This window comes from Tupaia chinensis, unplaced genomic scaffold (assembly GCF_000334495.1).
Source record: "Tupaia chinensis unplaced genomic scaffold, TupChi_1.0 Scaffold000113_1, whole genome shotgun sequence".
NCBI lineage: Eukaryota > Metazoa > Chordata > Mammalia > Scandentia > Tupaiidae > Tupaia > Tupaia belangeri.
This window is the reverse complement of record NW_006159577.1, coordinates 1,215,514-1,232,389: the sequence shown is the minus strand read 5'-3', so window position 1 is coordinate 1,232,389 and position 16,876 is coordinate 1,215,514. Positions and strand designations below refer to the sequence as shown.

At 44.6% G+C, this 16,876-nt stretch overlaps 1 protein-coding gene across 3 annotated transcripts in view; it reads right to left on the bottom strand.

Annotated features, from left to right (window-relative positions):
* Positions 1-7,909: 7,909 nt before the first annotated feature.
* Positions 7,910-16,876, bottom strand: part of UROS (uroporphyrinogen III synthase) — a 37,832-nt gene continuing 28,865 nt past the window's right edge. For all 3 annotated transcript variants that reach the window (XM_006143899.1, XM_006143898.1, XM_006143900.1), the window contains 4 exons: positions 11,376-11,456; positions 10,701-10,786; positions 9,370-9,468; positions 7,910-8,394 (listed from right to left, as the gene is read on the bottom strand). In XM_006143899.1, the coding sequence (XP_006143961.1) occupies positions 8,257-8,394; positions 9,370-9,468; positions 10,701-10,786; positions 11,376-11,456 (404 nt within the window). In that variant the 3' untranslated portion in view covers positions 7,910-8,256. The remainder of the gene's footprint in view (positions 8,395-9,369; positions 9,469-10,700; positions 10,787-11,375; positions 11,457-16,876) is intronic.

Here is a 16,876-nt window from a genome sequence, read left to right as displayed (position 1 = left end):
GGGAATGGAATGGCTCAGGCCCAGGCCTGAGTTCCTGTCCTGCTATTGACTTGCTGGCTGCTGTGAGGAGTTACTTCTACCTGTCAGGAGAGGTTTGAGCTACTGCCTCCTGCTGTCTCTGTTTGAGAAAAACACTGCCACAGCACACAGGAGGTAGGAGCAAGAGCTGGAGGCTGCAGGCTAATAAATAATGGGCAGCATGTTCTCATCAGCGGATGAAGTCACCCTTCCTGACGTACTGCCTCTGAGTGTGGAGGCTTACCTGGAGGAAAGTGTCTCCAGGCCAGTAAAGGTGAGATTTGGATGGATTCCCCTCAAACCTCGTGAGTCCCATCCTGTGTCCTCTGCCAGTTACTTAGGGATTAGAGCTAAACATAGCTCGTGCCCTCCAGGGGCCCAGAGACACCCCCAAAAAGAACAAAGGCACAGACTAAGGACTTCTTGAATGAAAAAAAAAAAAAAACAAAAAAAAAAAACTATCAGCTTCTGTGTTGCTTAAACCACTATTACTGTGAGATTTTCTGTTGGAATAAAATCTAATCTGAAGCAATGAGAGAATCAAGATTGCCAGTCGGTGGCATGGTGGTTAAGGTGGTTGGACCCCCACATGATCAACCACAAGGTTCAAGTCACAGACACGGGAGCTTGGGAAGCACACTGAGTGTGTGTGTGTGCCCAAAATCCCAAAAGAAGTAAGAAAGAGAGGAGACGGATTGCAGTGTAATCCTGCCCCATGGAGGGGGTTTCTCTCTCTCATCTCTCTCTCTCCTCCATCTCTCTCCAGTGAGCGCACACACTCTAGCAGACTACCAAAAAAAAAAAATCAAGATTGTTGTGACAATCAAGTCATAACAGGACCAGCAGTTAGCGTAATGGCTATGTTGCTAGACTCCCACGTAGTCAACTGCGGTTTGAGTCCCAGACCCAGTGGCTTAAACTCACGCCGGGCGTGTGTGTGTGCATGCCCAAGATCCCAAGAGGAGAATGGAGGAGAAGGGATTGCGGTGTGGCCATCCCTCCTGGGGGGTGATTTCTCACTTTCTGTCTCTTTGTCTGTCTGGCGAGCGCACACGCCCTATAGCAAAAACCTCTTCAAAAAAAGAAAAAAAAAAAACAATCAAGTCATAGCCATCCTTGTGGAATTAGGAACTGAGCTGGGGTAAGTTCTGCAGAGAGGGTCCACCTAGTCTGGGCCTTTAAGGACAGCCACGCCCATCAAGGTCACATCCCTCTAGTTATTCCTCACTCATCTGCTGCAGAAAGTAAACATTTGGGAAAACAAAGCAGTTGCAGGACAAAATCCACCATTAGCAAAATACCCACAGGAGGGACCAGCAGTTAGTGTAATGGCTATGTCGCTGGACTCCCATGTAGTCGACCGTGGTTTGAGTCCCGGACCCCGTGGCTTAGACTCACACAGGGCGCGTGTGCGTGCGTGCCCAAGATCCTGATAGGAGAATGGAGGAGAGGGGATTGCGGCGTGACCATCCCCTCTGGCAGGAGTTTTTTCTTGCTTTCTATCTCTCTGTCTCTCTCTGTCTGTCTGGCGAGCGCACATGCCCTATAGCAAACACCTCTCCAAAAAAAGAAAAAAAAAATACCTACAGGAGTGCCTGCTGTTTGCAGTGTCAGGTCTGTTGAGGAAGGTACAGGAGCTCTTTACACTCAAGCTAAGTGTCTAATTGGGAAGAGAAGCCACATGTTGTGAATTTATAGGTTAAAAAAAGTTATATCATAGAAGCCAGTAGGTGGAATCGTGGTTAAGCTGCTGGACTCCCATACGGCCAACTCTGGTTCAATTCCCAGTTCCCGCAGCCTGAAAAATCACACTGGGCCTGTGTATATGCGTGACTAAAATCTCAGGAGAAGGAAGAAAGAATTGGAGCGTGGCCATCTCCCTCTCCCCCGGTTGGGTGATTTCTCACTTTCTTTCTCACTGTCTCACTGTCTCTCTCTGGCAAGTGCACACACTTATAACAAAAACAAAACAAAAACATTTAAATAATAATGAAATAAAATAAGTCATACTGTAACTGAGACACAAGCCAAGAGGCACAGGGAAATAGCAGTAGTTTGGGGAGGGGCCGGGTAAACAGGGGAAGCTTCCCTGAGGAGAAGGCAGTGAGTGCAGCCTAAAGAGGTTAGTGGAGGAGTTGAGGGGGAGTTTCAGACAGACCAAGGGAATGGCCAAAGTTCAGAGGTGTGAGTGCCATGGGACAGGTAGGGTGGGAGGCTGGACAGGTATGTCAGGCTATTTAGCTAGAGACAGCCTTGAAGGCCGTGCTGTTGTAAGCCCCAGGGATCCCCAGCTGACAGCCTTTGGTTCTGGCAGCCCCACTAAGTCAGGGGTCTATTCTGACATTCCCAAGTGAACAATCCCTGATCTAACTCTCTTGCAGCTCAGATTTGAATCTGGCTTCACCTCAACCTTCTGCATGGTGTTTAATGTGGCCAAGCACAATTTTGCTTGTCTGTAAGATGAAGATAAGTAATATGGCCCATCTGATAGTGTTTGGTGAGGATCAAATGACATGTTAAAAAGTTTGTCACCCTTGGGACCAGCAGTTGGCATAATGGCTATATCGCTGGACTCCCATGTAGTCAACTACATTTCGAATCCCAGACCCGGTGGCTTAAACTCATGCCAGGTGCATGTGTATGCATGCCCAAGATCCCTAGAGGAGAATGGAGGAGAAGGGATTGCGGTGTGGCCATCCCCCTGGGGGGTGATTTCTTGCTTTCTGTCTCTCTGTCTCTCTCTGTCTTTCTGGCCAGCGCATGCGCCCTATAGTAAAAACCTCTCAAAAACAAACAAACGAAAAGTTTGTCACCCTTAATTCATAGATTAAAGAAAAGATAGAAATTTCTCCTGTGAAGACTATGCCTACCTTCCCAGCAGTAAAGTGCGCACTAACCAGTATGACTAAAAGAATAACTGTCAGAGTCAACACATTTCTGCAGCCTTTGTAGATTTTATCAATATTTTTTGAATATAAGAATTCTGCAGGATTGGCAGGTGGCACAGTGGTTAAGGCGCTGGGCTCCCACATAGCCAACCATGGTTTGAGTCCTGGACCTGGTGGCTTACTTTCTCACTTTCCCTTTTTCTCTCTCTCTCTGTCTCTCTCTGGTCAAATAATAATAACAAATAAATAATTCTTTAAAAAAAGAAAAAGAGGGAACCAGCAGTTAGTGTAATGGCTATGTCGCTGGACTCCCACGTAGTCGACCGCGGTTCGTGTCCCGGACCTGGTGGCTTAAAACTCACGCCGGGCGCGTGTGCGTGCGTGCTCTCCGGGAGGGAGGGGTGATTTCACAGTTTCCATCCCTCCACTCCCTTACTCTCAGGTGAATGCATGAGCACTATAGCGAAAACTAAAAAAAAAAAAAAAAAAAGAAAGAAAAATTCTTCTAGAGACATGAATCTTTTCATCTTTTTGTTGTTTCAGTTACTTTTCAAACATTTCACATAATCACAAGAGTCATAAATCTACAGATAATATGAAAGTACAGTTTAAAATTGCACTGTTGATTTAAAAAAAAAGATTTAATATTAAGTGTATGAGGAACCTAGAGTGTCCAAAAATTGCATTTTTTTCCCACCCTGCTGCTCTTTTTTTTTTTTTTAAGGGAGTATTTTACTTAAATTCAGAGTAAGTTTATCTTGATGTTCAGTGTACATATTTGATTTATAATTTTGAATTGGCTTTGATTGTAACAGAAAAACCTCACAGTAATCATGACTTAAACAAGATAAAAATGATTTTTCTAACGTTTAAGAATTCAGGGCCATCCTTCAGCTTCTCTTGCCAGAGGGGCCCTGGAAGGCGCTGCTAGAGTCCTTAACACCAGCTGCTTGGGGCTGGGGCTTTTCTTCAAGGACAGGAAAGATAATTCCTGTAGAAAAGGGCTCCTTGAAAATGAGAAGGATTTTAAATGTAGCAATCTAGATTTTACTTTCAAATTAGGAAAGCAGCTCGTGGGGTAGAATCTGCCTTTGTACTCCACGATTCTGGGCAAAGCCCCAGGATGTCGTCATGGTACTTTAGCTGCAGGATTTCTGTCCAAGTACATCAAGATTCAGAGAACCAATTATTACTGAATCCTCACTTTTCTACTAATGTAAATTTGATGCAAGGTGGCTTATGAATACATTCATTAGTCTAGGTCCCCGTACTCACATTCACATTTTTCTCTTTTCTCCTTTTTAAGTTTATTTTGTCATAGGACACATGCATTTGCTTACTGGACAAATATTTTTATTTCGATCATTATTAGGGTGTCTGATATTCTAATGGGCGTCAACAGCTTCTAGAAAATGTTTAAAATCCAATACTTCTCAAACTAGTATGACCAAGACCTTTATTTATTTTTTTAATCATGGAGCATCAAATACTATCTCACAAGACAATAGTGTTTGGAGGAAAACCGTTTGATAATGCTGACTGAGAATTAACCGCCTATTAGAAAGAAGTATAATTTGTTTGCTATATGGCATGTGTGCTTGCTGGAGAAGAGAGAGAGAGAGAGAGAGAGAGAGAGAGAAATCACCCCCAGGAGAGATGGCCACACCACAATCCTGTCTCTTCTGTTCTCTTGGGATTTGGGGCACTCATGCACATGCACCCAGGTTGTTTTTCGAGCCGCCAGGTCTGGGACTCAAACCATGGTTGGTCATGGGGGAATCCAACACCTTAATCACCATGCCACCTGCTGACCTCCATTATTTTCTTTTAAATGTGTTCTGGTTCTGTCATTCGCTGTGTGGCCCTGAGCAAGTCACATCTCCTCTTGAGCCTCTGTTTCTTCACCATAAAAATGGGAACAACAGTAAGGTCCACTCCTCAGGGTTGTTAACAAGGAATGAAGATAAGGAACATAATACCCTTTGACAAGAGTGGTGGCACATGACTAACCATGAAGTCCCTTCCAGCCTTATCGTTCAAGGAGACAGACATATGTGGGTAATACAAGTGACCTTTTCTATCATCTGCATCATGCCATTAAAAGACAAACACATAGGACCAGCAGGTGGCGTGGTGGTTAAGGTGCTGGACTTTCACATGGCTAACCAAGGTTCAAGTCACTGAAGGAGAAGGGATTGTTGTGGCATGGCCCAGCCTTGATACCTTGCTTTCTCCCTTTCCCTCTCTCTCTGTCTCTGTCTGGTCAGATTAAAAAATAATATTGGGTCATCAGAAAAGTCAAGATGCATTTTTGTATAGAAAAACAGAAAAACACATTGTGACTTTTCTGACAATCTAATAATAATAAATAAAATTAAATAATTCTTAAAAAAATAAAAAAGACAAACCCAGGTTTCATTCAGTCCAGTTCAAATTCTGGGTCAAGAGTTTAAAAGGACATGGATCCTGAACTTCAGCTGTGAAATATTGCTTTCAGAGACTTAAAAAGATTACTTCTTTTTCACTTATTTCTAGTGGGTAGTGTTACCTGTCTCTTTCTCTCCATTTCTCTGTCTCTCTGTGTCTCCTCTAGTCTTTTAATTAAAAAATAATTTTTTTAAGGTAAAATATTCTCTGGGCTCTCAAGCCCCTTTATTGTGTTAATAGGTGCCTCTCCCCATTCTGTTTAGGAAAGGCACAAACCCAGGCCATCTCCACATGGATCCTGAACTTCATCTGTGAAATATTGCTTTCACACTTACACGCCACACGTTTTTCAATTTTTGCTTAAAAATTAAAATATATAGTTTTTTATTATCCCTTATTTCTTTTATTTTCTTTTATATTTTCTTCTTTCCTTTTCTCTAATTCTTTTCTTTTTCTTTATCTTTACTCACTGGCTTCTCAGCTCCTACACAGTAAATGTCTAGATAGGTCCAAGTGAACAAGATCTAAACATCTGAATACAATTAGGATCAGAATATTCCTCTATTCCCACTGATTCTGATGCACAAAGAGTAAGAACAGAATGAAGAGAAATTGCAGATCATCTCCTCCTGCATGCCTCTGAACACTCAGATTGAAGTTCAAGAATTAGAAGAAATGCACCATCCATCAGATGACTAGAAATCAATTCATTTAAAAAAAAAGATGACTATAAATCACTGCAGGGTCACAAGAAATATGGAAAAACAAGAAAATACCTCTTCTCCAAGGAAAAATAATAACTCCTCTTCATCCTCAGAAAGTATGATGAAATTCATGGAAATGTCAGATAAAGAATTCAGAATTTTCATGGTGACAAAGCTCACAGAGATCAAAGAGAAGAGATATAATGAACTGAGGAAAGGCAGGGGAAAGGAGCTGATAAGCTTCAGGAGGTGAGGAAATTCTTGCAAGATCTAAAAGGAAATTCACACTATAAAAAAGAATCAAATGGACCTGTTAAATATGAAGACTATAATACAGGAAGTCAAAACCTCCCTTGAAAGTATTAAAAGCAGATTAGATCATACTGAAAATCAAATCTCAGATGTAGAAGACAGAATCACACCCATAAGGACATTGACAATCTATTCCATGAAATACTGGAAGAAAACTTTCTAAACCTAGAGAGGTATTCAAAGGTTCACTCCCAAGAAATGCAAAGGACCCCACATAGAATCAACCCAAGAAGATCTTCTCCAGGATACATTTTAGCCAGATTGAGCAAAACCACAGACAGAGACAAGGTACTCAAACTGGTAAAGAGAGAAATGACAAATTATCTACAAAGGATATCTCATCAGGCTAACAGCGGACCTCTCATTGGAAAAAACATGAGTAAGGAAAGAATGGGAAAATATATTCAAAGTGTTGAGTGAAAAACAATTTCACCAAGAATACTAGACCCAGCAAGATTATCCTTCATATGGGAAGAAAAGACAAGAATATTTTCAGATAAACAAAACCTGAAAGAATTTACAACACCAGACCAGATCTCCAAGAAGTTCTTCAGGAGTGCTGTACCAGGAAAATTAAATACAGTCACACAGAAATAAGAGTTCAAAAACTAAGAAAATGAGGACAAGTCTAGAGTTGAATATTATATCCCAGAATCTAATTGAGAAAATCGGACCAAAACACAAGATTTCTGACTGACCAATGCTGTAGTTACATTTTTGAAGGAAAAAAGTCTCTATATTTAAATTACAATTATCCACAGCTCACAAGCAAGAACTTCAAGATTCTTTTTTTTTTTGGTGCATTTTTTTTAGCTTCATTCATTTCCTGAGATAGACAGGCACCCTTCACAGGTTCTTCAGGTTGTGATCCTCACCTGAGCCCTGCGGTCAGTTAGAATCCTAAGTGCACCTGTGGGCATGCCTGGTGTGTACAGGTAGATTTTGGTATGAACCTGGGACCTTCCCTACCTAGCTCCAGTATCACACAGATACTGCTTGTGTCACCAAGACTGGGCCAAAGTTCTTTTTAAAGAGACCAGATGATGTAATGATTACATTGCTAGACTCCCATGTAGTTGACCACAGTTTGCGTCCCAGATCTGGCAGCTCAAAATTCACACCAGGTGTGTATGCATGTGTGCCCAAAATCCTGGGAGGAAAGTGGAGGAGAAGGGATTATGGTATGGTCACCCCTGTGGGGGTTGATTTCTCACTTTCTATCTCTGTCTCTCTGGGCCCTACAGCAAAAATCTCTCTTAAAAACATAGTAAACCTTCTTCATACACAGCAAATTTTTTAAGAATTATTTTATTTAACTTTATTTATTTATTTTAATTTGACCAGAGAGAGACAGAGTGAGAAAGAGAGAGGGAAAGTGAGAAAGCAAGCCGCCAGGTCTGGGACTCAAACTGCGTCCACCATGTGGGGGTCCAATACTCTTAACCACCACGCCACCTGCCAGCCCAACACAGCAAATTTCTCATTACTATATTGATTATCAGAGATGGGAACATTTGCTACCTCCCTGAACACAGCTGTGCACTGAAAACGCTACACACAAACAATGCATACTCAGTAAGTCCGAGCAGTCAGTGTGGTTTATTTTATTTCCTTCCTGCTAGGCACAGGAAGCTTTCCCAAGGGCCTGGGAGCTTGTGTGCACACAGGCTTAGATAGAGTCCAAGTTGGTCTCCAAGGAGGGCAGTCATGTGCATGTGTGTCCAATTCCAGCCCCAAGTCTTGATTCCTCATCTCTAGGTGGGTCCACTCAGGCTTGAGGTAGGAGTCTGATGCTGGTGGTTTCCTGAGAGACCTTGACTGGTGCTTGGCTCCATGCTGTAGGCCCCATAGGGGAGATGATGTGCCCTGGAGGGCTGCATGAGGCCAAGGGCACTGGGGGAGCTGACTCAGCAGCAGCCCTGGGTCTGCAGCACCTTCCTGAGGCCAGTGGCCAGGGCTTGTGGCGTGGGGCTCTCTGCAGTACAGCTGACGGGCAGGCCCTGGGAGGCTAGGGCACGAGCTGTGGTGGGGCCGATGGCTATGAACTGTAACAGAGGAAGAGAGGACAGAGCCTTAACATCAGGGCCAGGGAAGCGGGCAGCTGGATGTGGCAGCTGTCAGCCAGTCTTTCTGTTAGGACATCACTCCTCATGTGACCTGTTCACATAAATGATAACGTGACCCAGTTTGAACCTGGGTGCATAGACTACAAAACACATTTTCACCCACGGTTTCATTACAGCCTCTCTGCCACCCTGAGTGAAGGCACGCTATCCCACAGCTCAGGGGAGAGGCAGGGACATGAGGCCTGGGATCTATGCAGCCTTCTTCAGAGGCACCAGCTGCAGATAGCACTGCTTTGGGTTTCAGGGGCCCTGGGTGGAATCAGGTGGAGTCGAGCATGGCAAGGGCAGTGAGTGGATCCCTTAGGAAAGCAGAGCAGTCAATTCCAGGCCTGGAGTCAGAAGGTCAGGGTTCAAGTCTTGGGCTCTGGGCCACTCCCCTGACCACTCCCTTGTATCCCCCTGTGCCAGCTCACGGGCATTTCCATTACAAGCATCACAGGAGTTGTGACTCATAATAAATATAGTCACTAAAAAGAATGAAGGGCAATACTTTAAATTAAAAGCCAAGAAGAGGAATGCTTTTAGAACAGATCGCAATTTAAAAATGTTTAGATGGGGAAAAAAGGAAAGGATGTGGACATCTGTACCAAGCCCTGAGCTCAGGACTCAAATTCTCTCCCGACTATGCAGGGAAGACCATTTACGTGTCTAAAAAGGCCACAGGGGCGTAATTATCTCCATATTACAAATGAGGAAACGGGTTCAGAGAGGGTCAGCTACTTATGTAAGCGCACCAGCCAGGAAGTGGTGCCGCTGCCTTTCCAGAACTGCTGTCAGGGTGCACCTGCTGGGTCTAGAGTGCTTTGACTTGACAAGGAAACCCAAGGATAAGTAGAAAGATGAGAAAACCAAAAACGGAATCTGAAGAAGACCCAGAACTATTGACTGTTTTACCTTAATTTGGTCAATGCTTTCACCAGATAACTCTTGAATATGCTTGAGGCTGTATGTGAGGCCAGAGGGACTGAAAAAGGTGATACTGGCTGGAATGCCCTGGAGGGAAGAGAATAGGAGATCAATCCCTTGCCTAGAGACTGAGGAGAAGGAAGGTGCCTTGGCTCCATCAGCACTAACTCCTCAAGCCTCAAGCAGCCCTGGAGCTTTACAACAGGGCGGCTCCTGGTTCGGGTTGACATTTTCTGTTCCATGCAGGCAGAATTCAGGTAAGGACTGTTTAACAAGTGCAGACTGCCATCAGACAGGCTGGCATGTTCTTTGCTCACTCTTCTGGCACCTAGGTCTTCGTATACCTGGTCAGAGGACATGGGCATGGTGGAGCCCATGTGCCTGGCAGACTGGCAATGCCTCTAGTGCCTGTGGTCAAATGGCACTGACCAAGTAAGGCAGCAGTCCTGCTGGCCCCTGTCAACTCTCCGTCCCTCTGGGAGGAGAGCTCACGGCAGACAGACTGGCCTGCATGGCCTTTCTGCATTTGGTTTATCCTCAAGGCCCTCCCAGTATCAGGCAGGACGTCCAGAAGCCTGTCTTGGGAGAGGAAGGAAAGGCATCTTACTGAATACATGTTGAAGACAATCAACTCAAACAATAGCTATGTATTCTTTTGCCTGAGGCCTCTAACACCACCACTCCCATGGCTCCCAAATTCAATACAGATTCCTCAGTGGGCACTGTAGGCTCTTCCTACTATGAAACCAGCCTCTGTCCCATAGAGCCCCACACAGTGAAGAACTATGATAATACCGAGACCATGTTTACCAAGGTTGTATATGTCTTGGGTGCTATACAAAGAGCTTTGTATATATTATTTCCTCAGGTAAAGCAGGTGGTGTGGAGGTTAAGGTGGCTGAAATCCACATGGCCAACAATGTAGTTCAAGTCCCAGACCCACCAGATTGAAAAACATGCCAGGCATGTGTATGTACGTGTCCAAAATCCTGAGAGGAAAGTGCAGGAGAAGGAATTGTGGTGTGGTCAGGCCCCCTTGGGAGTGATCTCTCTCTCTCTCTTTCTCTGGTGAGCGCATGTGCCCTATATCAAAAACTAAAAAATGAACAAACAAAAATTATTTCCATTCATCCTTTGAAAGCCTTACTAGATAGGTAGATTCTCATTTCACAAATATAAGGATGGAGCCACATGTTGAAGCACATGCTGGGGATGGTGGACGAAGGTGTAGGGCCCACCTCTGTGAGCTCCTGGCCCTCACCCTGTGCTTCCACCACCCAGCGCCCACCCTGCCAGCTCTCCCTGGAAGTACCACATACCTGCTGGGAATAATAGCTGTTCAGGTTCTCTTGGATTCCTGGGTGTGGAATTGTCTGATAGATAGTTATGCTTTCCATGGTAATCCCTGGGCACAATCAAAACCAGGAAAGAGTCTTTATTGCATTGGGAACACAAAGAACCTCAGCAGCCACACAATGGTGGTGGAGACTTCCCAAGGCACGGCTCTCTTGGAGCACACTGCTTGGAGACGGAGAGGCTAGACTCCCTTGCCAGCCCTCTGCAGCCTGCTGAATACCGCAGAACAGCTTCTCTAGTGGAACAAGCTGAGATAGCGATGGAAAAAGGCCCAGAACCCACACGCAGCCTTCATTCACACCCACAGATGCTTTTGGTTCCCATGTCTGTGGGGGATTGTCCACGCAGACCATCGCTAGCTGCTCCATGAATCCCTAGAAGACAGGATTCACAACCCCAGGAAGCAAAGTGCAAGGGCAGCCTTGGGAGAGGCCGTGAGTCAGAGACCTGAAGCAAGGAAAGCAGCGACTGCTTGCTCACGCTTAACATGAGGGGCGTCCAGCTGCCCTCGGTCTGGTGTATCCACCCCTGGCCTGCTCTCCCTGTGTGGGCTCTGTGGGGCTACCCACTTCTGTCACCACAGGGGCTCTCGGTAGACCCCAAAGAGGTGAGTGAGGCCATCGGTGCATTCTAGTTACCTTTCTCCTTGAGCATTTTCGGTAGGACTTCTCTTTTGAGGGTTCCACAGGGAAACAGAAGAGGCAATGCTGATGACTCCCCTGTGAATAAGCAACCAGACTTCATAAGAATTTTGCAGAAACTCAGGGGGCAATGCTTCGGCACAAGGGCAAGGCATCCACAGATGGAAAGAGCAATTTCACCTTGCTGACCTTGATGGCTAAAAAAGGTATTGTGGGGGCCAGTAGGTGGTGTAGTGGTTAAGGTGTTGAACTCCCATGTGGCCAACTACGGTTCCAATCCCCGACCAGTGGCTTGGAGCTCACGTCAGGCGTGTGTGTGTGTGTGTGTGTGTGTGTGTGTGTCTGCGTGTGTCCAATATCCAGAGAGGAGAATTAAGGAGAAGGAACTGTGGCGTGGTCGTCCCCCCCGGGGAGTGATTTGTTCTCTGTTTCTCTGGTGAACACATACACCCTATAACAAACATCTCTCTCTCAAAAAAATTTAAAAAAAGGTAATGTGGGTGAAGGTGCTTAACAAATAACATCCACATGAACAGGGAGCTGCTGTCACTTTATTTCCATTGTGTACGACGGTTCTTTTAACTCTACTGGATCCTGAAGTGGCTCCCTGGCCTGCAGTCACTATTTAACCTTGTGCTGTAAGTAAGACAGAAAGGTAAAGTTGGAGCAAACATCTTCCTCTGGAGGAGGCCCTGGGCGAACCTCTCACCTCTGCCCCCATCCCCTCAGTATCTCCACTCTGGGAAGAGCATTTTCATGCCTACGTTCTTCATAGAATAGTGCAACTTAAACTCAATTTGCAACAATACCATTCAACATAACTAATGGGCTGTCAGATTGCAGAATCTTCCCCAAGTATGAAAACAAAGCCATTTTCTCCCACATCTGTCCATCGACATAAGAAATCTGAATAGGTGTTGGTCACGCACAAACATTATGTAATTTTCTACATCTTTAAGATCTCCCTGAATACATCTCATCTGGTGACTACAATCAGAGAAAGGAGCAAAAACAAGGTCTTGCCATCCAGCACCATCTCCAGGAAGCAGTAACTACACAAGGGGAATAACTGCAGTCTACTTTATTTCAAGTTTATATAATAGCTGCACACTGGGACTGCTTGCTTTAAATTGCTCTGTAAATATCAGTAGCAACATGAAAGAACACAATGAATTGAGAAACTGTTATGTATAGATAATCGATGCCTGATTTCTCTTTTCCAGTGTGAGGAAATGTTTGGTGCACTATAGATGCCACGCTACAGACATTTTCAAACACCAGATCAGATGCTTCTTCTTAACCTGAGCCCAGGTGTTCTCCTGTGGCTGAGGAGGGAGTACAGGATGCCCGGGGACAAAGCCCTTCCTAGAACTGTGGGAATCCAGCAGGAAAACTAGGGGTTCTACTTCCCAGCAAGCCCAGCCCCAAAGGTGTGCAAGGGGCTTTTGAAGACTCGACAATGCAGCATCTCTTCTGAGATGTACTAGCAGGGTACTGAGCTGCTCAGCCTTATTCTCTGCCTCGTAGGAGGATGGGAAGCTTAGGCTATGCATCCCAGCAGAGCACTCACAAGGCTGGGCTGAAGGAGTGCAGGGCTCCCCCAGGGCAGATGCTTAGCTCTTTATCACTCTACCACCTGTGCTGAGCAGAGAGCTTGACCACAAATGTCCAATCAGCTCAGCTGACCTCACTAGAAAGACACTGCCCTCACGTGAGACGTGTGTGTGTGTGTGTGTGTGTGTGTGTGTGTCTGCGTGTGTCCAATATCCAGAGAGGAGAATTAAGGAGAAGGAACTGTGGCGTGGTCGTCCCCCCCGGGGAGTGATTTGTTCTCTGTTTCTCTGGTGAACACATACACCCTATAACAAACATCTCTCTCTCAAAAAAATTTAAAAAAAGGTAATGTGGGTGAAGGTGCTTAACAAATAACATCCACATGAACAGGGAGCTGCTGTCACTTTATTTCCATTGTGTACGACGGTTCTTTTAACTCTACTGGATCCTGAAGTGGCTCCCTGGCCTGCAGTCACTATTTAACCTTGTGCTGTAAGTAAGACAGAAAGGTAAAGTTGGAGCAAACATCTTCCTCTGGAGGAGGCCCTGGGCGAACCTCTCACCTCTGCCCCCATCCCCTCAGTATCTCCACTCTGGGAAGAGCATTTTCATGCCTACGTTCTTCATAGAATAGTGCAACTTAAACTCAATTTGCAACAATACCATTCAACATAACTAATGGGCTGTCAGATTGCAGAATCTTCCCCAAGTATGAAAACAAAGCCATTTTCTCCCACATCTGTCCATCGACATAAGAAATCTGAATAGGTGTTGGTCACGCACAAACATTATGTAATTTTCTACATCTTTAAGATCTCCCTGAATACATCTCATCTGGTGACTACAATCAGAGAAAGGAGCAAAAACAAGGTCTTGCCATCCAGCACCATCTCCAGGAAGCAGTAACTACACAAGGGGAATAACTGCAGTCTACTTTATTTCAAGTTTATATAATAGCTGCACACTGGGACTGCTTGCTTTAAATTGCTCTGTAAATATCAGTAGCAACATGAAAGAACACAATGAATTGAGAAACTGTTATGTATAGATAATCGATGCCTGATTTCTCTTTTCCAGTGTGAGGAAATGTTTGGTGCACTATAGATGCCACGCTACAGACATTTTCAAACACCAGATCAGATGCTTCTTCTTAACCTGAGCCCAGGTGTTCTCCTGTGGCTGAGGAGGGAGTACAGGATGCCCGGGGACAAAGCCCTTCCTAGAACTGTGGGAATCCAGCAGGAAAACTAGGGGTTCTACTTCCCAGCAAGCCCAGCCCCAAAGGTGTGCAAGGGGCTTTTGAAGACTCGACAATGCAGCATCTCTTCTGAGATGTACTAGCAGGGTACTGAGCTGCTCAGCCTTATTCTCTGCCTCGTAGGAGGATGGGAAGCTTAGGCTATGCATCCCAGCAGAGCACTCACAAGGCTGGGCTGAAGGGGTGCAGGGCTCCCCCAGGGCAGACGCTTAGCTCTTTATCACTCTACCACCTGTGCTGAGCAGAGAGCTTGACCACAAATGTCCAATCAGCTCAGCTGACCTCACTAGAAAGACACTGCCCCATCAGCTTAAGGAGGAAACTTGAAAATGTCCTCGTCATGGGACCAGCAGTGGCATAGTGGTTGGGTTGCTGGACTTCCACATACTTGACCACGGTTGGAGTCCTGGACCCCATGGCAACTTGAAATGCACCGGCACATGCAATTGTATACCCAAAATTCTAACAGGAGGATGGAGGAGAAGGGGTTGCAGCATGGCCATCCACCCAGGGGGTGATTTCTCACTTTCTGTCTCTCTGGTGAGCTTACATGACTTATAGCAAAAATCTCTCTCTCAAAAAAAAAAAAAAAAAAAAAAAAAAAAAAAAAAAAAAAAAAAAAAAAAAAAAAAAAAAAAAAAAAAAAAAAAAAGAACAAAAAGAAAAAAGAAAAGAAAAAAATAGGAAGAAAAGAAAAGAAAAGAAAATGTCTTGGTAAAATCCTTTGCTGCTGAAGGGAGATCTACGGCAACTCTATTGCCTAGGAGCTAAACCCCTTCAAAAAGACAGCTCAGCCTGGCGACAAAGCTGAACTGCAATGCTGGAAGCCACATGGCTAGCTGAGGATTTGGATCACTGGGTTATCTTGAAAACATGCCAGTGCATGCACATGTATCCAGGACCCTGGCAGGCTGGAGGGCTTTGGGAAGATCACCCTGTCAAGGGCAGTTCTCTCTCTTGTACATGTACACACACCATCTATCACGAATAAAATAAATACAACTTACAAAAATAAAAAAAAATAAAAAAACAATGCATTCCTTTTGGGGATGAATGAGCTTAATGCCCGTGGACTTGTCTTTAAGCCAAGCAGGTCAATGCAATAATTAAAGCCCACACAAAAACAGTGCCTCCTGGCTCTCAAAGGGTCTGCTCTCCATTCCTTTAAGGAGGAGGAGACCTGGGTCTCTGGGCTTTCAAGGCTGATGAGTAGTAACTATTGAAAATCCTAGCAGAAATCACGCAGCTTAAGAGTGGGTTTGAGAAATAGTCACTGTAGGCTATTAAGATAACAAGGCTGATTTTTTTTTTTTTTAAATGTCATCTTATAGGAAGACGTGGCATATCTAAAACTAACAACTTTTTGGATCTACAGTGATTTCACCCTCTCAGGTACTGCCATGAGAATCAAGTTGGCACGTAACTGCAGATAATTAGAATAACACGGTTGACTGGGAGAATGGGAGAAGAGCCTAGAAAACTCTGCCAGGCTTCAGGAACTTTCCAAGCCAAGAAGGCTATTTCAAATATACTGCAGTATAATCTGCCTTTGACTCTCTTCCTATCGCTTCTTAAAAGTCATAATTGCCTTCTATTTTTTACCATTTAACTTGTAATTACTTTTCCACTAGAAGAAATATCCCGGGAGAGGAGAATTATGGATCACAACAGTGAGTTATCAGATTAAGTGAGTTAATGGCTTTAAGGGCTTACATACAGTGCCTATCACATAGTAAATAAGTGTTTGTTAAGTGAAATAAATAACCAATAACTATGAATTGGGCTGTTTACTACAAGCATTATAAATAGACTTTTAGCTTTTAAAATCGGGCTTCAAAGTGTACTGGGGGTGAAAATCATTAACGCCTTAGCAAAGCCAAGGTGAAGGTTCTTATTAGCAGCCAATATGAATTTTTATTTGGATATTCTAATTGCAGATAGAAGATTTATTAGGACCTACAGACACGCTGGTAATAAACTGGAGGAAGTAATGAAGGCTTTGCAAAAAATGCAGACCAATATCCTCCAAGGGCAGAATATGTTAATATCTACCCTACCAAGCCTTGAGTCTGTTAAACACCAAAATGATAGCTCAGAAGTGACACTGATCCCTTCCGCCTTATGCTTATAGAGCAAAGAATGCCAGCCTGAAGGCTCTGGGCCTTCTAAGGAGCAAGGACTCAGTTGGATTCTTTGTCTCCTTCCAGAAGGAATGCATCGACTGCTCAGTCTCTGCCCTCCCAACAGGCAAGAGCCACCTATTCCACTAAGGAGCTACTTGTCCTGCTCAGAGAGTCAATAATTAATAATTCTGTGTAAAACCCTGGCCCTTAATCCCAGGAGGAATGTCAAGATCTACCATCTATACTCATTTCCCCCTATTTTATAAAAGTTTTGCTATAGGGCGCATGAGCTCACTTGAGAGAGACAGAGAGGAAGAGAGAGAGACAGAGAGGAAGAGAGAGAGAAGGAGAGGAAGAAATCACCACCTGGGGGAGATAGCCCTGCCACAGTCCCTTCTCCTCCATTCTCTTAGGATTTGGGGCATGCACTCACATGAACCCCAGTGTGTTTTTCAAGCTGCCGGGTCCAGGACTTGAATTGCACAGTTGGCCATGTGGGATCTAGCTGCCTTTACTACCACACCACTGGCTGGCCCTATTTACACTCATTTATACATTTAAAA